At 44.8% G+C, this 23889-nt stretch overlaps 2 protein-coding genes across 6 annotated transcripts; one reads left to right on the forward strand and one right to left on the reverse strand.

Annotated features, from left to right (window-relative positions):
* Nucleotides 1-10122: 10122 nt before the first annotated feature.
* Nucleotides 10123-15246, reverse strand: LOC127349362 (uncharacterized). 4 transcript variants are annotated; one of them, XM_051375100.1, is made up of 14 exons: nt 15003-15246; nt 13771-14177; nt 13502-13663; nt 13146-13387; nt 12843-13064; nt 12650-12742; nt 12470-12574; nt 12038-12364; nt 11901-11963; nt 11745-11831; nt 11579-11665; nt 11360-11431; nt 10518-10763; nt 10123-10431 (listed from the first exon to the last, which is right to left on the reverse strand). In XM_051375100.1, exons 2-14 carry the CDS (start codon nt 14174-14176, stop codon nt 10414-10416), a joined length of 2130 nt encoding a protein of 709 aa, XP_051231060.1. In that variant the 5' UTR covers nt 14177; nt 15003-15246; the 3' UTR covers nt 10123-10413. The 4 variants fall into 4 exon arrangements, with proteins under 4 accessions (XP_051231060.1, XP_051231059.1, XP_051231062.1 ...); XM_051375099.1 differs by having other exon boundaries at nt 11360-11485; XM_051375102.1 differs by lacking the exon at nt 10518-10763.
* Nucleotides 15247-17373: 2127 nt separating this feature from the next.
* LOC127349363 (uncharacterized) lies at nt 17374-22427 on the forward strand. 2 transcript variants are annotated; one of them, XM_051375104.2, is made up of 6 exons: nt 17374-17648; nt 17987-20251; nt 20334-20651; nt 20728-20824; nt 20895-21581; nt 22156-22427. In XM_051375104.2, exons 2-5 carry the CDS (start codon nt 17994-17996, stop codon nt 21576-21578), a joined length of 3357 nt encoding a protein of 1118 aa, XP_051231064.1. In that variant the 5' UTR covers nt 17374-17648; nt 17987-17993; the 3' UTR covers nt 21579-21581; nt 22156-22427. The 2 variants fall into 2 exon arrangements, with proteins under 2 accessions (XP_051231064.1, XP_051231065.1); XM_051375105.2 differs by having other exon boundaries at nt 17374-17644.
* The last annotated feature ends 1462 nt before the right edge of the window (nt 22428-23889 follow it).

Here is a 23889-nt window from a genome sequence, read left to right on the forward strand (position 1 = left end):
CAGGAAAGTGCAAAAGGACCCCTAGAAATAAAGAAAATACAAAGAGAGCCCTCGAGATCTTTGAGCGCAACCAAACATCGCCCGATCGCAATCTCCAGCGCCGCCAACGACGCCGTCGCCGGAGAAGAAAAAGATGGGCAAACCACGACTCTAGCTCTGAGGAGATACCATCGGAGATCTGCTCCTTTGTGGACCTCAAAAGTAGGCAGCTACCAGCCACACCTTCTCCTATGGGGCTCGTCGGCCGGGGGACAACCCCGTCACTCCTCAGCGCAGGCCGCCGCTGCTTCCCGTCGACAGCTTCGAGGGAGAACACCGAGGCCACAGCCAACATACCTTGCTTCCCGCTCCTGAGCAGCAGCCATCTGGACGAAGCCGGCGCACGCCGCCGACCATCTCCTGAAGATTTCTCAACCGATTCCCGAGCGAATCCGGAGACAATCCGCCGCGGAAGCAGCAGATCGGAGAGAACAAAAACCCACCGCAACGAAGCCGTAGCTGCCACGACGTCGCCGCCAGGGATCTTCATCCGCCCGCCAGGATCAAAGAACCTGACCGCAGATACTTTATTCGCCGCCACCAGCTCACCGGCGGCACGCACACCTATCCCACGCCTATCTACATGCCGAGAACGAAGATCCTGGGTTCCCCTACCCTCCCGCCGCCGAGGCAGCTGACGGAAGGTAGAGGAACCCGAGATCTCGCCGGCGGTGGAAGTGGGGAAGAAAGTCGGCTCCGGTTTCTCCTCTCTCTACTGTAGAAGGGAAAGGGAGAAGAAAGTCTGTTTAGCAGCCCGCTGGATGTGGGAAGTGGCCATTGGCTAGTTGGGGCATCATTTTCCGTCTGCTTTTTGCCCTGCCATTTTTTGGTGACATGCAGCGCGGGGGGCCGCCGTGTCTACCTTGTTCTCTTTTCGCCACGCTAGCTCGCCTCATTTTTGGTGACAGGGCTTTTGCTGCCTCATTATTGGCGTTTCTCCGTGTGCTTTTGCCCTGCTTATTTTGGCAAACGATTCGGCTGGTCAGCACGGGGGCCAAAAATGGTTTGATTCGCGTGCCATATTAGCATCTCCCCGCGCCTCCAAAAAAGCGCCCGGTAACCCCAATACGGTCGTTACGGGGACGCCCGGACACATACGTTGTAGATTGGCGCGTCTAAACAGATACTACATACTACATGTTAGTATATCCTTAGTTGCACTACTGGAAAATTCGTGTTTGCCGAGTCTTCGGACGTTTTCCGAATGCAAATAAATCTGCGGGCACTCGGCATAGAACAGCTTTGCCGACTTACGCCCAAAAAACACTTGGCAAAAAGGACATACTCGCGGCAAACTTGAGCAGATGCCGAGTATTTTCCAAAAAGAACTCGGCAAATATAGCATACTCGGCAACGATGCAAAAATACATTCGGCAAAGATCTAGCACTCGGCAAATAACAAGCCACGTGTCCATTTTGCTCGCACTTGACAGCTCCATGAAGGCGCCCCATGTTTGCCGAGTGTCCCCTAACGGACACTCGGCAAACAACTGCCAAAATTTCCCGCATTTTTTTCCGCAAAATTTTGTTTCCTGCCCATGTGTTTGCTGAGTACATAAAAAAACACTCGTCAAATTTCATGTTTGCCAAGTGTCTTTTGCTGATAGTCGTCAAACGTTATGAATTTTTTTCCCGCCCCTTCTTTCCGTGACCCTTTTCCTTTCCCGCCCATTTTTCGCCGAGTACCTAGATAAAACACTCGGCAAATATCTCTTTCCCGCCCTTTCTCTTTCCTGCCATCTCTCTTTCCTGCCACTTCTTCCCGCTCATTGTTTTCCCAGGGCTATTCTCCCGGCCTTTTTTCCTTATGCCCCCTTGACATTATATATAACGTGATGAGGCTTTGGTAGATGTCATCTTCTCCATACCGAAAATCCCCCCTCCTCCCTTGTCCCGATGTGTTTGAGGTATTCTTTGGTATTGTCAAATACAAATCATCCGGATGAGGCAGGGTATATCCAGTCGGGGCATGTGATATCCTACATGGCCTTCACAAGCCTCCGATGGATGTATCCTGTCTCAACCGTTTGTTCTATTGCGTCTGTGTTTGAGGTGTTCTTTCTGTTCATCGAATACAAATCATTTACCGTCGAATACAAATTAGGGGAGGAAGAGGACTGCGCCGAAGCCTGCTGGATCTTCACTTACTGTAGATGGAGACAAAGAGGAATGCGCTGAACCTGGTCCGGGCCGGCGGCGGCGCATAGTAGGTGCCCACGGGTCAGGTGGTCGCCGTCATCCTGCAGGCTCCTAGGTGGTAGCAGCCTCCCGTCGCGCCTCGGACCTCCTCACGGGCTTCTGCGGCCTCCAACCGCAGCAGCCACACGCAACACTCTGTCATCACCGTTGAGGGAGCATGGGCGGCGCCTATTTCTAGGAGAGAAGGGATATCGAGGAGGAGGAGGGGCCGTGTTTTGTGGGTGGGACAAGAGAGAAGATCGAGAGAAGAGGGCACATGGGTGCGAGAAATATAGAGAGGGTGGGTGGTAGGTGGGAGTGAGAGATGCATAGGGGTGGGGCGGAGTGGGGTCATTATATAACTAGGGTTTGTGTTTAGTGACTTTTGCCATGAGTTGGGGATACAACTAAATTTCGCGTCGGTTGCTCACCCGCAAACCAACAGCCAGGTAGAGAAAGCCAACGGGCTCATATGCAATGGCCTCAAGAAAAGGTTATTAGCACCACTCGAACGAGCAAAGCACACTTGGGTGGATGAATTACCCTCCGTCTTATGGAGCTTGCGCACAACCCCGAACGCGGCGACTCAAGAAATACCTTTCTTTCTGGTCCATGGCGCTGAGGCCGTGCTTCCAGTCAAAATAACTCATGAGGCTCCTCGAGTCTCTGAATATGAAGAAGTTGCTTCCTCGAAAGCCCTAGAAGATTACGTCGACGCACTCGACGAAGCAAGAGACATTGCACTCGCCAGATCTACAGCATACCAGGAGAATCTACGCAACTACCATGGTCATCGACTACGTCCCAGGTCCTTTGAAGTAGGGGACTTAGTCCTTCGACTAAAGCAAGAAAGCCACAGCAAACTGGAGTCCCCGTGGGAGGGACCATACATCGTCACTGAGGCGATTCTTGGAGTAGCTTATCGCCTCAAGGACAAAAAGTCTGGAAAAGACCAAGGCAATCCCTGGAACGTCACGCAGCTGCGGCGATTCTACGCTTAATAGTTAGCTTTAAGCTTTTACCTTCAATAAGGCCTGCGGCCAGGCTATTCAGCCAAAATATCGAGTTCGTCATAAATATAGGCCGCCGGCCAGGCTCTCCAAGCCAAAATATGTACCTCTACATCCATCATCAATAAAAGCTAAGTTCTCCATACTGAGTTGTTTTTTACTTATTTTCCATATCCGCACGTCCGAAACTCGGGGGCTGCAGCCTAAGAAATAGAATAAACAACCCGATACTCGGGGGCTAGGATTACTCGAATATTATGAGCCATCGGCTTCAAGTGGCAAACACTTAAGTATACGTTTTGACCCGAGTAGCTGATTCAGCCGCAAAAAGGCATCAAGATAACGAAACAGCTCTCATGAAAAGCAAATATATATTCGAGTTCTCAAGCAAAGATCTTGCAATAAAGTTTATGATACAACATATTGAAATTCATATACTTTACATATGTTACATGTTCTCCTACATGGTTCTATACAGGATAACAGGATCCGCGTAGTGGAATTCTGTAAAGAATTCCGAGTCCGCATCAAGAAGTCGCTGGATCATCCTGATCGCTGGTTCGTGAGCAACGGCGTAATGGCGAGTCATGCGTACCCCCTTGTTACTTCGTCGAGCAGGAAAACCGCGGGAAATTGCATCACTGTCAAGCGTTGGCTTATGAATGCGCACCCAAGCAAGAGCAAGCTTAGCACCAGCAACCAGTTGAATCTTGACAAAGTTACGAAAATCTGCGGCACGCCTGAATTTTCCCATCAACTCAGCAAAATCATGCGGTGCAGGATTCCGAGGGAACATGGTGCTGTAAACCATCGCCAGAGCAGATCGGCAGTGCTCGACAAATTCGTTGACATGAGATACTCGATCTTGGAGGTGAACTATAGTAAAGCACCGCCGACGATCAGCCCATAAGTTGACGCCTGTCCCGGCGGAGATTTCCATGAGAGCATTCATGCGAGCTTTGACTCGCTCTTCTTAAGTAACAGAATTCAGTTGAGCACCTGTAGAAGAGGAAAAGAACTCAAATATTTGACTTCAAGACAATGACTCGGGGGCTTTGTGAAACTTACATAGCATGTCACTGCTCGCCCTCGAGATCAGTTCCAGCAAGTAATCTTCACGTTCGGCGGCTCGTTTTACTTTCGAAAGAGCACCTAGAATTTGGTCCTTCAAAACCTTAATTTTGCTTTGTGGTTCTTCAAAGTAATGGGGTCCTTCCGTATCAGGAAATGGGTCACTCAATTGGTTTGTTGGATCCGTAGCCTCGGAACTAATGGGTTCCTCTGGCATTGATTCTTGCCATGAAGGACCAGATGCAGGTTCCGGGTTAACCCAATCATCAAGTGACGGCTGACAAAATCAAGAAAAGAAGACTCAAAAGGAGGCCAAAGAAGGGCCATTGATATTTCATATCATTCATTACACAAAAAGAGACTGGTCTTGCCATACATATGGCGGGTTCATTACAATAGCAAAAAGAAAAATCCTAAGGAAATAAAAGGTATTCTACTACACCTCAGTGGGGGTAGCACTAGCAGACAGGGTGTGCACCAAGGACATCATCTTCTTGGACAATCTCTTAGCATTCTTCAAGAAAGGCACCAACGATGTCGGCTGGCCAGCTTTATCTACTGCGTGGGAGGAGCTAACCTTGTCCCAGTCGACAACTTCGCCGTGTGCCATCGCCATTGCCATCGAGATCTCCACACCAGTCTTCGTGGCTGCTCGGCGGTAGTTGAGTGTCGGATCCTCTACAGCATTGAAGACATCGACAAGGGCAAGGAGATCTTCGGGTTCCTTCTGTCTAGGGAAGAAATGCCCGAAGAGACGCTTGAAAGCTCGGCGTGCATGGACCAGCACGTTGCAAACCCGCACACTGTTCGCCTGCAACACAGTCAGAGAGTCCAGCAGCGGATCCGTTTACTCGTTCTCGGGCATCTCGTAGGAATGCCCAATTTTATATGCTAAATGGATAAGAAGAAGAAGATAAGGATGATAGATAAGATGGAGAAATTGATAGAACAGCAACTAGACAGTATTTCTTCTTACAAGTGAAGGAGGCATTTAGAGTGTCGAGTCGCAGGCGAATATCCGCTTCGTGGGTAGCCATCTTTGACTTCTCTCCTGCCAGCTTCTCTTTTGCAGTTGTGGCCTTGGCACGAGCCTCCTTGAGTGCCTTCTCAGCGGCCTCAAGCTTGGCTTCAAGCTCGTTAGCGCGGTGTTGAGATTTCTTCAAGGAAACTGACAACGAAGAGTTGAAGAAAAATGAGCCTCGCACCATACATCTTCACACCAAGTTTAAAATAAACTTACCCTTGAGACTCTCGGCTTCGTTTCGGAACCCGATATGTCTGATGGCCATGTCTATCATCTCACGGGCTATCGGCTGCAGAGCAAATTATCAATGGGGAGTTGTACAAAAATGCGGTTGTCCTGCAATATGAAAAGAATTAAACAGAAGTCAAACTTACATCGTCCATCGATGGCATAGGCGGGTTCTCGGAAATCTTGATTCCCTTGTTAGCATCTTGTTCTTTGAGATTTTTCTTGGGCGGCGCCCGGGGGCTGTCCTTGGCTCTTTCTAATTCTTCTAAGTCCATGGTTTCTTCATGTGGACTCAGGGTCTTAGACGGAGTCTTGACAGAAGCCGACATATCGTTGGCCGAGTCATCAGCAGAGTCCTCGGGAGCTTCCTCTTCATGCCTGTTGATAGTATTATGAAGGTAATTCAAAGAATATGAAAAAATATTGGTTGCGGCAGAGTAATTTCAAATTATAACTTACGAGCTGACACCCAAGGCCATGTCAAAAACGGAGAAACCAGATGTAGGAGCAGCCGAATCTGTTGGCACCGTAAGTTGTGGCTTGGATGCGTATGAAGACTCGGAGTCCCCATCATTGGTTCGCTTCCTTTTCCACTTGGTCTTTTCATCCAGGGAACTGGCAGGGGGAATCGAAGTTACCGTGCGAGACGAATCAGATGCCTCATCCTCATCAGACTCAGCACCATCTTGACCTACGGTGGCTTCGGATATTTTGCTCTCAGCGTCCGTGGCAACCTCCGGTACATCCCCCGCCTCAGGAAGGGGTGGAAGGGAAGAAAGGAAAACATGGCCCTACAAGCCAAACATATGACTAGAATAAAGAAAAGCACAAATGCAATGAAACGATGGAACACTACGAGAAAATTGAGAACTTACAGCTGGTGGCGGATGTTTCCTGTCGAATGGAGTAACTCGACAAGAAGAACGGATGGCGTCTGCAGCAGTGAGCGTGGTGAACTGTCGAGCTATCTTCTCGAGTTCAGCAGTGGACAGGTCTTCCATAGAAATCCTTGTCGGGTCCTTGGATCCCATGTAACTCCAAGTGCCGTGAACTCTCGCCTGGATGGGCTGGACCCGCAGCCGGAGAAAGTGTGTCCTGATTTGTAGACCCAAAAGTTCTTTTCCTTCGTCGGTCTGCAGGGTGTGAATCCAAGCCATCAGCGGCTCGGTCTCTTCGAGTTTAGCTTCAGTCATGGGTTGGTCCCATGACTTAAGTTTCTTCACTGGCTTCGTCGGGTCGAAGGGAGCTAAGCCAAACTTTTGCTCCTCGGCCTTCTCGTCCTTGATGTAGAACCATTTCTTGCGCCAGTTCTGGATGGACTCGGCCATCTTGAAGTCGAAGTATTTGGCTTCTGGCCAAATAGAGATGATGGCCCCGCCAACGTCATGGACGGCGGTCCTCGTCGCGTTGCGCCGGATGAAAAATATGCACCTCCATAGGCCCCAATGCGGGTCAATGCCCAGGAAGCATTCGTAGAGGGTTTTGAAGCACGGAACGTGCAAGATGAAATTTGGCGTGAGCTGATGCAGCTACACGCCGTAAACAAAGAGAAGCCCACGAAAAAATTCGTGGGCAGGGACAGAGAGACCGCGAAAGAGGAAAGCAAGGAACATTACCCGCCAGCCTTCGTCTGGTCGGGGCACAGTCTCGTCACCGGGAAACTTCACCTCCGCCGTCACGGGGAGCAGCCCGAACTGGCACACCTTGCAGAGGTCGCCCTTGGTGAACTTGGATCATTCCCATCCTGCGACCCGAGATTTTCCGGAGGTGGCGTCGCTAGCGGTGCGTGTAGAGGCTTGTTTCTTCCCCATGGCGGAGGAGGAGGAAGTGATTGGTGATTGGAAGAAGAGAGAGAAGAGTGGCTTGGGCTCTAGAAAGCAAGGGCGATGGCGCGAGGAGGAAGATGAACTTCGGCGGTGAAAGCAGCGAATGAGCAGGCACAGTAAAATATGGGGATCCCTTTATCTTAAGGGTCGACCAAGAACAACCGTTCAATCCTAGGGACGGGCGCTGCGGCGCACATCTACGGCAACCACGTGGTGGAAGGAAACGCTGCGCCCGGCCAAATTTCTCCACTTGCGCGCAAATCAAGGGACTTACTGCGCGCCGTTTCGCCGGGCGCCTTGGTGAACGTGTGGCTATTCGGTCAAATCAAGAGTCGTGGGCTTCGCCACACCTTCGTCAGCGTATGTTGGGGCCCACCAATGACATGTCAAATTAGAGCAACTGCTGAGGAACTCGAACATGCCATCATCGTCAACAATGACATCATGAGCGAAGGCGAAAATAAAGAGAAAGGCTCACTCGACAAAACATTTGACTGGAAGATACTTTTTGAGCCTCTGATCGGCTGCATGCACCCGATCATAGCCTCGGGGGCTACTCCCATCGGGAGCGCCGATCACGCACCCAATAGAAAATAATTCAGAGCCGCAAATGCCAAAGGAAAAGATAGAAAATCTTCGAGTCCATTATTTGGTGGTAAACACAAAAAACATAGACTCGTCATTTACTCCCATCTGGAGCGCCGGCTGCGCACCCGATAGAAATATTTGATAACCCGACAACTTCGGCTATTGCAACCGCCAAACAAGGCACTCGATAAAAATTCTCAGGCCGCGTCCGCCACGATAAATGTCGGAATGCCATGATCGCAAAGACATGAAGATAAGACCCCAGGATCCGTCCTGCGTGGCCAAGTACTCGCACAAGAATGCGCTCTGGTTTATATTTTCCATATCAATGATTTGATGCAAAATCCCGACGGACGCGTTGGGTACCCAAAACTTAAAACTGGAATTCGGAACTCGGTAAGACCTCCGCGGCCCGAGCTGGATTACGCCAGTATACCGAATTCGAGTCCGGGGACTCGAGTTTGAAGTAGGTTCATGATGTTTTTGCTCAAGAGAAATTAACTGGTTCCTGATCCGTCAGAAGCACCAGGCTCATTTACCAATATCCCCATGACAAAATATATATAAAAAATAAAGTTATTTACTCGAAATATCGGGTTAGTTTCTGATGGGATTCGTAGCATAGAAAACAAAAAATTTCCTACCGCAAGAACGAATAACAAGCCAAGATCCAATCTAGTAGATGGTAGCAACGAGATGAAGATGAGACTAACCCTTGAAGATTTCCAAAGCCTACGAGATTAGATCTCGTTGTTGATGTAGTTGATCACTTGCCGCTTGCAAAAGCGCGTAGAAGATCTTGACGGTGCCACAATCGGGCAGCACCAAAGTACTCGGTCACACGTTCGGTGTTGATGACGACGTCCTTCTCCCCGTTCCAGCGGGCAGTGGAAGTAGTAGATCCTCCTCGGAATCCCGACAGAACGACGGCGTGGTGGCGGTGGTGGTGGAGATCTCCGGCAGGGCTTTGCCGTAAGCGCTGCGGGAGAAGAAGGAGGAGGGAGAAGCTAGGGTTTGGGAGAGAGGGGTTGACTAGGGGCGCCGGCCAGGGGGCCCCTTTGGTGGTGCGGCCAGGTGTAGGCAGCCCCTCCCTCTCCTCCTCATTATATAGGTGGAATCCCTAGGGTTTGCCCAAAAGATCTGAATAAGACCCCAATTCAAAAACTGCCATATGGACGAAACCTAGAGGGACAGGGACTCTCCCTTTGGCCGGCCAAGGAGGTGGAGTCCACCATGGACTCCACCTTCCCACTTGGTTGGCTGGTTAGGGTTGGTGGAGTCCCGGAAGGACTCCACCTTCCATGGTGATTTCTTCCGGAAGGTTCTAGAACATTCTAGTGCCTTCCATAAATGCACCGGATCATTTTCCAAACTTGGAAAGTGACTTCCTATATATGAATCTTATTCTCCGGACCATTCCGGACCTCCTCGTGATGTCCTGGATCCTATCCGAGACTTCGAACAACATTCAAACTCCATTCCATATTCCATATATACTTAAAACACTACAACAGGACAGAGCTTTGGTAACACCATGTTGTGTTACTACAGGTCCAAAACAATGTTACTAGCCCACGTAGTAACATATTTTGAGATGTGTTCCATTAGGCCGTGTTACTAGGTGACGTCCCAAGTCACACATAATAATTGTTACCATATGTTAAATATTGTGTTACAATATATGTTGTAGTAACACGCATATTCTGTGTTACTAGATGTGTTGGTAACACATTTTCTAAACTATAGTAACACCGACAGTAACATATTTTCATAGATGTAGAACATTGGTGGTAACATATTTTTATAGCTATAGTAACATAATTAGTAACATTCTTTTTAGCTTCGTGGCGCGAATAGTAACATAATATATGTACATTGTAACACCATGATTATACTTAGTAACACATTTTGTATCTACGGTAACACGAACAGTAACACTACAATATCAGTATTACAGCTTAATAAATGTATTTTATTATTAATCACAAAATAAGGTCCCTAATTTAGGGAATATATATTTATGTAATGCAATTAATGAATTGCACAATCAATTAACTACTTTAGTACGATGCTTGATGTCATCACAATGTAAGAGAAATAGAAACACACGCCATTACAATGTGAAAGCTTGAACCACAACGCTTGCACACAAATAGAATTTATTAAGATATCTATTATAAATATATAAGAGTGTAGGATACATATATATTACAATTAATAAATGGCAATATTTGGTGCGACATCTTAACATTTGTATCTATAGAAAACACAATTATAAAGAATATTACACCGTATCACATTTGCATAAATTCGACGAAAGAAAAATATCCTCTTTAAATGATAATACTCTGTACATTTTTCATTCTATCAATGTAAAATACAACTTCTGATCACAAAAATCTTCAAACTTTATTTCCTCTTTGATCCAATCAGGAACTTCAGCTGCAACTCAATCTTTCTTTCGAATCTGCAAAATAAAATTGAAAACTATGGTTAATGATTAAATGTACATGAATACGATTATAAAATATTAAAGGGAAGAAAATAACTCACGAAAGCTGTAGGCCAAGCAATTAAGATCCCCGATGAAAAAGCATCACCAATGGTCTTGCAATCAGATACTTCCCTTACTAATTCCTCACTATCCATTATAGGTTCATCTATGCGCACTAGTGAAAATTGCGCACCCAACTCAATACCACCAGCCTTAGTTGCAGGATCAGTGCTACGAATAGTAGCATATGCAACATTCCGCTTGTTTGGATAGGTTGAAGTTCTAAGAACTACTTCACAACCAGCCTATATTATGATCAATATTAGCATTCAATGACAAGTATGATATATTTGCATGAAAAATGGCAACGGATGCACATGGTCATGTTAAAGACTTTGTTACAAACACACATTGATGCACTAGTTTCTTAAAGGCCAGCAAGGCATATACACCACATGCAACATCACCCTCAAAAAGTACTCGTGTTTTCGAAATAAGCACAACATGTTTATAGATGCATGTAAAATACTGAGTGTGTCATGGCCATGATATCTTCTAGACTACACATTTTATGCTACTACATGTCGCATAACAAGAGAAAGTAGAGTGCATGTATTACCAGGTCCTAATATGTTTGGATTTATAATATTAATAGTAATAGCAAGAGAAAGTACATGCTTAGAAGTTTAATGATCAAATACCAATTCATTATACGAAGTTCTGCTTTGACACAGTGATGATTACACAAGAAAATAATAAATGAAGTTGGTTGCAGGACAACATTAATAGATGTGCAACTACATTTTGTAATGCCATTTTGGTGATACCAGGTATTAAAGGGCACATCGTATGACTCCAGAAGAAATAACTTGGTGATTGTAGATATTGTGCGGATATTTACCTTGAGTGAAGATGTATGCCGTCTTTTCGAGGGTTTTGAGGGAACTGAGCTTCCACGCTTATTTCCGATCCTCTGCTGGTTTAAAGTTGCAAAAGATTCATCAATCAGATCTACCGTTTCCCTCACCTACACGAGACAAGAATAGTACATGGAGTGATATTCATAGCTCGAAACTACAGAAAGCTGCAACTTCAAAACCCAAAAACACATGAATATTACCTCTGGCATAGAACCACTAACAGGGTCTTGTGGCAGCGATAAATTTTGTTGAATAAGTAATTGATTGCTATTGTCATGCTCACCATCCTGGTTCGGTGACACAGAAATGTTAAGCAAGTAACTATTTTATTCTATCTTTTTTGACACGAGTAAAAGTAGCCATAACCTTTTCACGTGAAAGCAATAAATTATCCTGAGTCCTGCCATGTTGCATAGATGAGTTTGCTTCAACAGGTCCACTGCATTGGACTCTCTGTAGACTGAAATATCAATACAAGGTTTGAAGTGACAGGCAATGATATAGCCATGTATTGACATTTACCTTTGTTTTACCATGTAGTACTGGTAACCGAGAAATAACATTATTGTTTGATCGTAGATTTTCCTACAGAAGTAACAAGTCTAAGTAAAATATTGGAAGAAATGCATACAACAGGAAGAGAAAAGGACTTCATTTACCTCTTCTTCTATTTCATTCCCATGGCCTTCTTTATTATTCCTATCTTCAAGCCTTCTTATATGTTCCTTCAGCATTGCTATTTCCCCCCAGACATCATGTTCACCTTCACACGCTGGTTCATCAGTTGTAGTCATATTGATGTTCTTGAGATACCGTGGTGTTCGACCATAGACTTGCTTAGGAGTTGGAAGCAAGCCCATGCCATGAACCTGTCCAGTCTTTTCTTCCCCTAGCACTTCCCGCAGGGCATCACCTTCCCATGCAACTCTTCCATTGACATTTTGTCCCAACTCTGGTCGTTGAGCTATTAGATCCTCCAATCGATCCTATAAGATAAGAATCATGCATATAATACTTGCTAGACTGAATTTGTAAGTTGACCCCCTGAAAACTGCAACTTTAAAATTAAAAAGCACATAAATATTACGTACCAGACGGTCATTTTTCTCTTTATTTTCAGGAGCATCTTTCTTCTTGTGAGTTGCTAAGTAAACTGTTGATCGGTGTGGTCGTTTCTTCTCAGGATCAGCTTGTCTCTACAAAATAAAAAGAACAGCGACATGAGAAGATAGAGGCAGAGAAAAAAAACTTCATGAATGAGGATTACTCACTATGTCTTCACCCCAACGAGCATAACTCTTTGTCCCAGCATTATGTGTATTCTTCACAAGGGAACGACTAATTACATTCTTCTCAGCTAGGGCCTGTTATGATGCAATCATACCACAAGTGCAACTTTTAAGATCAAGCCAAGAAGTCAAATTTAAATGTAGAAACATGAAAGTATGGTATCGGATTCATTACCCTTCCTTTTTTGGACTTCCAAAATTTAATAAGTCCACGCCACTGGTCACTGTCCACATCATCTGGACAGAGCTTATACAACGCCTTCCTCTTGATGTCTGGATTTTTTTTCATGGCTGGGTTGAAGATAGCTTTTTTCAAACAAGATTTAAATTTCCTCCAGTCTCTTCCAATTGTTTTGAGTATCCATTTTTCACATGATCTAGGATACACAAACTTTGTCTGAAAGTAAAATTAAAAGTAAATAAACCTGTAGAAGGGCAGCAAATAGAATATTTTATTTCTTGTTATATTGTGAAGTACCTTTACGCAGTCTAATATTGTTTCCTCACGGCTATTCTTCTTGAGATCACGCCAATCATTTATGTTTAGTGGGCAAAATCCTCCATTTCTAGCAATCGTGCCCAGAAACTTCCCCAATATTGCCCCTTCTTCTCCTATAGGCTGGCCTTCTTCGTTGCATGTTACAACTATTCTTTGCCCCTTTGGCATGTTCCAAACAACTGGCAAGCTCGTTCCCTTGCGCTTGACTACTTCCTTGTGCACTACAAGATTAATTTAGAAAAGTAGTAATTAAATTATGCCCACTGTTTATTCTTTTGATAGTAAGCGCATACAAAGTTAATTAAGAGAAGTACAAAATTTTAATAGGTCATTACCTTGATTGTCAACTCTATCCTCATTATCTTCCAATGCTTGTGATTCATCACCTGGTGCAGTATATTGCTCACCATTGTTGAAGTCTTCATCTTCATCACCACCCTGGTCTTCATCATCACGTTGATTAATCACATTCAACCTCTTTGACCTACGCAATTGTCCTGCAAAACAGCCAATCCATATTTTATTACAATATTAGGGCAGCAGGTACATATATGTAATGAGCAAGTCTGGACTATATTTCAGATTTAAGGAGGGAAGGAAATACTTTGCGGCCTTCTCACAATAAGTTGGCCTGCACCTTCAGCACCATCCTGTAACAGAGCACTCTCATTTGTATGGTTAGATGGAGCAAAATCATTTCGATTATGTGGTGGAGCAATATCATCGCTAGCCTTCTCCTTAGACACATAAAGATGGACAGTTTTCCCGATGTCAGGATCAGACAACATTTTTATCGCAATACTTTGATCATCTATGTGAACTAAGTAGGCGTTGCCTTGTGGGTCTTTTTTCGAATAGTATAGGAAATCAACTGCATGGAAGCCAACTTCCTCGGTCATCAAAATTAAATCGTAATACGAGACGTGACGCCTCATCATGGATCTTTGTAGAATTTTGGCTTCTTTATTTCCATCTTCATAGTGCAGGTATATGGTCAACAAGTCAGCCATCCTACATATATATATATAAAGATGTCAATCAAACCAGCAAAAAGAGCAACTAGACCTCACTGAAATAGGTAAACCAACAAAGGTATAATTAAATTATTACATTGTTCTGCAATTGCAGATTGTTCATTGTATAAGGCATTTATTAGATTTGATCCGCATAGGCCAAGTAGATACACTAGTAATTTACTATCTGGATAATATTTTTTTGATGAGATGTCAGAGATATTTCGAGTTTCCAGCAGCAATTTTATTGCATGAAATTTTAAGGAATCACACTATAAGACCACAAGGAAATCTACATAATTGAATGAAGCCATGTCCGTGTTTATATGCAGAAAACTTAGATATATTCCAACTAGTTAGAAGTGTTCGAGTACTTCAAGTGAGAAGGTTAACTGAGGAAAACTGTGCAGCAACAACTACTAGTTCATGTGTGCGTCTGTTACCTAGCCATCGTTCTACTACTAGTTCAGAACCGGCAGTTTTGTGCCTAGTCAACTGTCGGACTCTGCAAGTCTAACACTGACAAAACGAAGGCGTGAGTGCAAATTGTACATTGACTTTTTCCTGATTTGTAATCAGTTAAGACCTACAATGTATAGATATAGTCGAATAATTTTGAAGCAATTCCTGCTAATTGAAATTCTAGGCTACAGACATATTGGCGTAGGCACACATATTTTGGATTCAGGTGTAGAATCCATGTCAAGTTGGACTAGCAGAGGAGAAAGTGCAGATGTAGGTCATCAGCGTTGCAATTACCAGAGATGTTCCAAATCAACCTCAAACATCAAACATAGGGATCACTTCGTGGCTTGCAAATTACCTGGACCCGAACGTCTCAGGAGCGGAATGGAGATCCCGTTGCTGGGTTGCTCGATGGGGGGAGGGGGTAAGCTGTAGTCGACGGCGCGGTGGTGGAGGACGGCGCGGTGGTGGGGGGAGGCGCGTTGGTGGAGGGCGGCGCGGTGGTGGGCGGCGCGTTGGTGGGCGGCGCGTGGGGGCAGCGGCGTGCGGTGGGTTTACTCGGCCCGGTAGATCATTCTGTTCTGAGTTAATTACGGGACAGTTTTCTCTTCTTTGTTTGACGCTGGGATTTATCAGGGGGAGCTCTATATATAGGACATATAATTGGAGGGAAAAGTGAATATAAGCGGGAATAACTAAAAGTTTCCCTCCGCTAGTTTTTGGTCTCGAAACAAAATAACCAGATTGGCGGGAGAGCATCTTTAAGAGAAGCTCTAAAAATCGGCGCGCTATATGTAGTTTGCAACGCGCTGTAAATCGATACCGCGCGTTGGCGCGAAAGTTGCCCCGCCGGAAGCGCCATTTTGCCGCGCGTGCTCGGACGGCAAAAGTGCTCCTCCACCAGAAGCGCCATTATTCAGCGCGCGGCGCGGCCCGAACGGCTAGTTTCTTGGTCATGAAAGTTCATGGTCCGGCGGGAGCGGCCGAGGTGCCAGGCGACGGCGTCGTACGCCCGCGCCGCCTCGTGCGCCGTATCGAACGTGCCGAGGCGGATTCGCTCGTGCGCCGTATCGAACGGTGACGGGGGAGTCATGGACGCTGACGCAGCCCGCGCCGCCAGCACCTCTTGGCCAATGAGACATTCTTCCTCCAAAGATCTCCACCTAGGACCACGAGTGCTGCCGGTCCGCCTGTCCATCGTCGTCGTTGTGGTCACGTCAGTGTCAGCGTCGATCAGCTCCTCCTGGACCTCCTCCTCCTCACCTTCGTTCTTGTCGGCCTCTTCTTCATACTCGTCGATGAGGGGTTTGTAGGCGTGGCCATGGCGTATGAAGCCGGTGAGGATCTCGTCCCCGACGGTAAAACACATAGATCCCTAGCTAAGGTAGAAAGGACCTCTCTGAAATGTAGAGAAAAGCAATTCGGTCCTCCTCTATCACCACCTTCGAGCCAGAGGCCGGAGCTGCCGCCGTTGATGTCGGAGGCGGGGACGAAACCACTTGCCTCCGAGCCAACGATACATGCGGTAGCCGACCTCGGAAGGGGCCTCCCAATGGAGGTTAAACTTTTGCCGGAACCCTTCTCCAGCATCTTGATGGGCCTAATGGCCTTGACGATTTGACGGCGTGCTCTCGCCATCGAAGACAGGCTCGATAAGGCGGTCTTCCAACTCCCGGCAGAAGGGCCCCAGACCATGGCCTCATGTTGCTCCTCCGTGCATCGCCCCGGCGGCTCACGACCTCGTGCTGCTCCTACCCCTCCCCACGGCGGCACGACTCGTGCTGCTCCTCCGCAGCCGTGACACCGTAGGCTCCCGTCGCGGCGAGGCCCGTCTCCGGCTGCGGTACATGTATGGCCCTCGTCCGCCCCCACGCCGAGCTCCGCCTCTGGTCAAGCTCCACCTCCTCTTCGCGCGGCCGGCCTCTTCGCCGCCCTCCTCCCCTGCAGCAATTGAGCGGGCGCCGTCGACAGGGCCAACAAGGTCGAGGTCCATAAGGACACTGGAGGAGTCGCGCTCAAGGAGACCAAGCTGGTAGTGCTCCCTCTATGCCGTCCCCACGCATCTCCCCGGAGTTGCTGTTTAGAGCCGAGGGCGTCGATGCTACAAGCGGTCGCCGCCGATGCTACCAGCGCCGCCTCCATCTCGCGCTCCTCTGCTTCGTTAGGAGTTTTGCTGCCTTAGGCATGCGGTGTTGCTACCTGCGGAGGTCGGTTTTGCTATTTAAGGTGTTCGGTATTGCTACCGGCCCAGGGTGGACTTTTGCTACCATAGGCATAGGGCGTTGCTTCAGTCATTTGCTGCCGGGGGTGGTTTTTTCCAACCGCGAACTTCATGGAACACGAGGGGAATAGCCAGGAGATGGAGAAATGCCCGCCGTCAATGTCCTTGATGCCTAAGCGGCTTCGCCGGTGCACCGTCCGGCAGCAACGATGCGGGGAAAGGGAGAGGAAGGGACATAGAAGTGGCGGCGGTAGGGTTTGAAATATGCTACTCCGTCCGATCTAAATTAATTGACTCCATTTTATTTAGATACGGTATGAAGTATATTAAGGGAATAATTAGATTTTGTTCGAAACAAAGGGAATAATTAGATTAAACATGGTATGAAGTATTTTAAAGGAATAATTAGATTTTGTTTGAAACAAAGGGAATAATTAGATTAAACACCATATTATTTGCAGCTAACCTAAAGTGAATGGCCGCACGCCGTCCCTGTCTCTTTTCCCCGTGTGAATCTCTCCAAGAAAAAGAAAAAGCAGATTTCCCCAAATTCCCCATGTGAATCTCTAGAAAGAAAACAAATCTCGTCCTTTATCCACGGACGCCGCCAATACCCGACTCCACCAGCCTCCGCCGCTGCGCCGCCAACCACCGTGCTACCGCCCGTCGCCTCCCACCCCGCCGGCCGCCGCTGTTATCAGCCGACCACCTTTGACGGTATCAACCCTCGCTTCTTCCGGTCCCACGTCGGCATCTACGGCTAATCGCCGAGCAATCAGGCACGTAAGTTACCAATGGATGTCTCAAATCTTCTATGATGTTCTTTGTTGAATCTTTGAAATTTATTCAGTTTGATGAAATCGAGAAGTATGTTGTTGTCGTTTTCAATATACATGATATATTAGTACATGAATTAGACTAGCTTCGTTTTGTACAGTACTAGTGTAAACTCATGTAATTTTCCAGAAAATTTCTCTGCCCTTCAATGTCAATACGTGTAAAATCTTTTGCTCTTGCGTCCTGTACTTTCAGTTTGCTGAATACACACTAGAGTTTTCAGCGCCCATGGATGCCTAGCATTATAGTGAGTGCAGTAACTATATTTTTTTTTTTGTTCACAGTGAATCAATGGATTTGAAACCTATAAAAGAGTTACTTCTTTTCCCTAGACCAAGTAACAAGTACCTGGCTGGCGTAGATGGTTTTCTTGAGTTTGCATATATGGGAAAAAGTACTGATGACAAGATCCGTTGCCCATGTGTTAAATGTGTCAATTCATTGTTACTGAAGCGTCAAGAGGTGTATGATCACTTAGTTTGCCATGGCATTTCAGATGGATATACAGTTTGGGGCTGCCATGGTGAAACAGCAGCATACATCTCTAGTAATAAACATGGCAAAACTGCACAATACATCTCAACTAAGAAACGATCACGGTCACAGTGTGAAAGTACAAAATCTAATATGCGCCAGCTTGTCGAAGATGTTTTTAGAGAACCTCCAGTGACTGAATCCGAGACCCAAAATCGTTCTGAACCAGGACCAGATCCCGAATCCCAAGCTTACTATGACTTGGTGAGAGATGCAGATGAGCCTTTATGGCCAGAGTGTGAACTATCTAGGCTTTCCCTTTTTGTTATTCTCTTCCACATAAAAGCCACTAACAAGTGGAGCAACAAATCTTTAAACGATCTGCTGCCTGTTCTACAGAAAGCAATTCCTAATGGTAAGAATTTGCCTAGTACATTTTGTGAGGCTAAGAAGATTGTGGGAAAACTTGGGCTTAATTATGTGAGAATTCATGCTTGTGAAAAAAACTGTCAGCTTTATCGGAAAGAGAAGGCAGGTGATGACTTTTGTTCAAAGTGTGGAATTTCTAGGTGGAAGAACGTACCGGATAAAACTACTTTAACTAAGAAGGAAAGAAGGAAGGCCATCCCAAGAAAAGTGTTGCGTTACTTTCCAATTAAGCCAAGGCTGAAGAGGCTTTTTATGCACAAAGATACTGCAACAGCTTTAAGATGGCATGACGAGGAACGCATAAAGGATGGAGCACTGCGTCATCCAGCTGATTCAAAGGCCTGGGAAGCCATTGATTCTAAGTATAAACGAATTGCGGCCGATTCCCGGAACATTAGGTTTGGAATGGCAACTGATGGGTTCAATCCATATGGGACGATGAGTACTAAACATAGTTGTTGGCCTGTCGTCTTGGTGCCTTATAACCTCCCCCCATGGTTATGCATGAAACCCTCTTCTCTTTTGCTCACTCTGATTATTCCAGGTCCATCTTACCCTGGAAAGAACTTCCATGTCTTCATGGAGCCAGTTTACGAAGAACTAGCTGAGTTGTTTGAGGTTGGAACATTTACATATGATGCATCTCAAGATGAGATGTTCCAACTTTATGCCGTTGTGTTGTGGACTGTGAGCGACTATCCTGGGCTTGCAATCGCTTCAGGACATAGCACCAGCAGTGAGTCCGGTTGTTTCCCCTGTAGTGATGAAACCTTTTCTATACGCTTGAAAAATGGGCAAAAATATTGTTTCATGGGGCATCGCCGGTTTTTGCACCCAGATCATGAGTTCCGTTATGATGCTGAATCATTTGATGGAACTGAGGAACATAGAGTTGGGCCTACTGCTTATTCCCAAGTTCAAGTTTTAGAAAAAATAAAATCAATTAAGGACTTTGATGATTCGAAAACTTGGAAGTTTGTCAGTGGCCTATTCTCTTATTTGCCTTATTGGGATTTTAATTTGCTCCGCCATAATCTAGATATCATGCACATTGAGAAGAATGTATGTGAGAATATATATGGGACACTTCTAGGAATAGAGGGCAAGTCTAAGGATAATTTAAAAGCGCGGCTAGATCTACAGGACATGGAAATCAGGGAAGAGTTACATCCTAAAAAGAAACCTAATGGTAAGTATTTTTTGCCTGCGGCATCTTATACCATGTCCAGAAAACAGGCGCAGCAGTTTTGCAAAGTACTTCATGGTTTAAGAGTTTCAAATGGGTATTCGGGGAACATCTCAAGATGTGCAAACGTTTCTCAAGGGAGAATTTCAGGTCTTAAAAGTCATGATTGTCATATTCTAATGCAACAACTTCTGCCTCTTGCTTTGAGAGGTTTACTTCCAGATAATGTCACATCGGTCTTGTTTGATCTATGTGCATATTTTAGAGAAGTTAGTGCAAAGGTTCTGTATGTGAGTGAGCTTGAGAAGTTGGAGCAACGAATAAAGATAACATTATGTCGTATGGAGATGATATTCCCTCCTGGATTTTTTACTGTTATGGTGCATTTGGTAATTCATCTAGCTGCCGAGGCAAAAATAGGTGGCCCTGTCTCCTACAGGTCGATGTGGTTTCTCGAAAGGTATAAGTACTCCAGTAGCTATCTCTGCAATAATAATTTTTTCAACAAATTTCTTATTCTCTTTGCTGATTTGTTCATGTAGATACCTTGGTAAGGTGAAGTCAAATGTCCGTAATAAAGCTCATCCTGAAGGATCTATCGCTGAAGCATATTTGGCAGATGAGTGTATGACATTCTGTTCAAGATATATTGTTGGTTTTGAGACCAAATATAACATGTCTTCGCGAGATGAAGATAATGAGTTGGTTGGGCATCCTGGCGTTAAAGAAGGATCAACTTTATTTCCTGATGATGGGAAACCACTCGGGAAGCCTCGCAATTACGTTATAAGGGGCTTGGCTAAAGTACAGGCACATAGATACCTGTTGTTTAATTGCTCAGATGTGAATCCATACCTTAGGTAAAATCTTGTGGTTTTAAATTATTTTAGTTTTCCCTTTTCTGTACTTACCAATTTACTGTCACATACTTTGCAGAGTTCATGCTGATGAGATCACCAATAGGCGCACTATCAACCCAAGTACTTTCGAGAAAATTCAAAACGAGACGTTCCACGAATGGTTCAGATCTCATGTAAGTGATATTTTTTCATGCTCTGCATGTACGCGTAGATTTATTAACTAAGCTGCTTCTAAATATTCAGATAATGAAACTGGAGATGGAAAACAATATTTCCAATATTAAAAATGATATTAGATGGCTCGCTCGGGGCCCAGTTGATGCAGCAAAAAGCTATCGCGGTTTCATCTCTCGAGGCATGCGTTTTAGGCCTAAACGCTTGGATAGAATGACACAAAATAGTGGAGTAATGGTAACTGCAAAAACATCTACTTATGCCAGAGCAGGTGATGCAAATCCAGTTCTAGATGATGTGACGTACTACGGGAGAATAATTGATATTATCGAGCTAAACTACTCCGGACAGTTTCCAGTTGTGTTGTTTAAATGTGAGTGGATTGATGTTTTTTCTGAAAATGGAATTCAAAAGGATAAGTACGGCTACACAGTTGTGAACTTCTCACATCTGATACACAGCGGAGACAATATCGAGCATGAGCCCTTTATTTTCCCTAACCAAGCTGAGCAAGTGTTTTATGTGGATGATGAAACGAAGCCTGGTTGGTCTGTTGTAATGAAGCCACCAAAACCTAGAAGTCTCTATGATACTGGCAATGAGGAATATGCAGAGGACACAGAGCCCTTCCATGTCTCGCACCTTGCGAAGATGTTCAAAAATAAAAGGCATGACAAACATTGGGTAAGGACTGACATTGAAGGAACAGAAGTGGATGATAACACCAATGCTCCGAGCAATGAAGAATTGTAAAAGGTAATTTACTGAATGATCATCTTGCTCATGGTACACGTAGATTTAGATGAATTTTCTTATGTGATTTCGTATTTTATGTGTGCCATTTACTCCGTTGAGAATATGAGGCAAAAGTTTAGGCACAACTAAAATTTCAGGCTGTAGTTTCCTTTTCCTAGAGATACATCTTGAACCGTTTCACGTAGGAGAATTTAACTACTACGTATTTTTCTGTAGCTTTGCATATACAGCCACCAATACCACTTGCACACCATGTTCACAACATATACGGCAAGAAAAGATGTACCATCTATCTACTACTCAGTACACGTACAAATCAAGTAATGAGGAGAAAATGTTATGTTTATCACTGCATATCCGGTCAAGTAGTACATATACAGATCATGTACAAACAATGGCGAGCCCAGATCGTGTACATGGGTCATTAATCTAACAAGATCATTGTTCTGTATATGCCACGTCCGACTAGAAGTTACTGTAATGAGTTATTAGACAAGTAATACTTGGTATATGCTTCTCTCTTCACTTTGTCTATGTTCTTTTTTAAACAAGTTTGTCTGTTTTTGATTTGCAGAGCAACCAGGTGTTTTTCAGGTTGTGCCTACCTGACAAATTTGCATGTGGAGATTAGAAGGATATTTCTGAACTGGCGCATGAAGCTATGGGTTCTATTAGTGAACTTTCATATGTTTGCATAGTTTTTGCTCTTTGAACCTGAAGCTTGGAAAAATTCAGAAAATTGCTACTAAGTTAAGCCTCATGTATCACAGATTTTTGTTGGAACCAGCTAGACTTGTTAAAGAATTGTTATGTCTTGCTGAAATGGACGTCTTAAGTTATGTGCGATGTTTGTTCTCTGTGAAAACCTGAATGTATGATTCAATTCTTATGAAACTGTGGGTGTGTGCTTTGTGCCTTGCACTTGCAGCTAACAATCCTGGTCCTAGGACAAGACAGGCAGGAGGGCTGTCTGTTCCGTGAAACCAAATGGGGCTCCAAGATAGCACATACGGCGTGCAAGCAAGCTGTAATCCGGGTTGAAATGGCTACCGAACTGAAATGCGTAGTGCACATCAAAGTGACTTACCAAAGTGACTTACCATTTCGCCTGGTTTTGCGTTATTTGAGATTAGATTAAATAAACGTTTAACGCATCAGCTTTGGGCTGCACCCCTTATAAATATTGGCCTAATCTGGCCCAAAGTAGTAGCATCTTTTATAACTACTGGGCTAACCTGATCCAAAGTAGTAGCTGACAGGCCTTACATGCCTAGTTATATGATCTATGTGTTTTAAATTAATTGATCTGAATTTGTCTACTCAGATTTTTTTAGAAACGTGTCTAGAAAAATGTGTGTCAATTAATTTGGAATCGAGGGGGAATAAAAAAATTACAAATTTGGATTATAATTTTTATAACGTAATTTTTTCCACTAACCTAGAATTTTTACAAATTTTTAAAAATGGCTACCTTTTCAAATTTTAGAAACGTACCTCTATACAATTCAACATGTATGCTCATTTGCTGTCGGTCTTCCGTTCCTTCATGAGTGGTGACGTCAATTACTTAATTTTAAATGGTAAAATTTTAAGTGTGTGCATTTGGCATGAAGTCTTCGACTTATCCAAAACTTTGCATATAATTTGGTAAATACTATATTTATCAAATATTTATAACATTGACAAGTGGACCATATGTGTAAGGTAATGGTGATATAAACATGCAATTAATTTCAGCTCTTTTATTTGCCCCTATAATAGGGCTTGTAACACTATGCTCGAGCACAGGATTATGTGTTACTTCGAGGTAAGCTTGTAACACACTTCCACCAACACACACCTACGTGTTACTATCTCACAATACTTGTAACAGATCACCTCTAACATATACTTATCTGTTACTACGTTGATATTCCTGTAACACCTTTTTGGACCTTATACGGTTTGTGTTACTGCCGGTCGGTGGCACACAAATGTTGTGTTACTGTAATTTTACCTGTAACATATTTTACTATGTGTTACATGGTTGTGTTACCAAAGCTCTGTCCTGTTGTAGTGAAACGACATCAAACCTTAAGTGTGTCACCCTATGGTTCGTGAACTATGCAGACATGGTTGAGACTCCTCTCCGACCAATAACCAATAGCGGGATCTGGAGATCCATAATGGCTCCCACACATTCAACGATAACTTAGTGATCGATTGAACCAATTACATACGATACCGATTCCCTTTGTCACGCGATACTTTATTTGTCCGAGGTTCAATCATCGGTATCTCCATACCTTGTTCAACCTCGTTACTAACA

The sequence above is a fragment of the Lolium perenne genome, chromosome 4 (assembly GCF_019359855.2).
Source record: "Lolium perenne isolate Kyuss_39 chromosome 4, Kyuss_2.0, whole genome shotgun sequence".
Taxonomy (NCBI): Eukaryota; Viridiplantae; Streptophyta; class Magnoliopsida; order Poales; family Poaceae; genus Lolium; species Lolium perenne.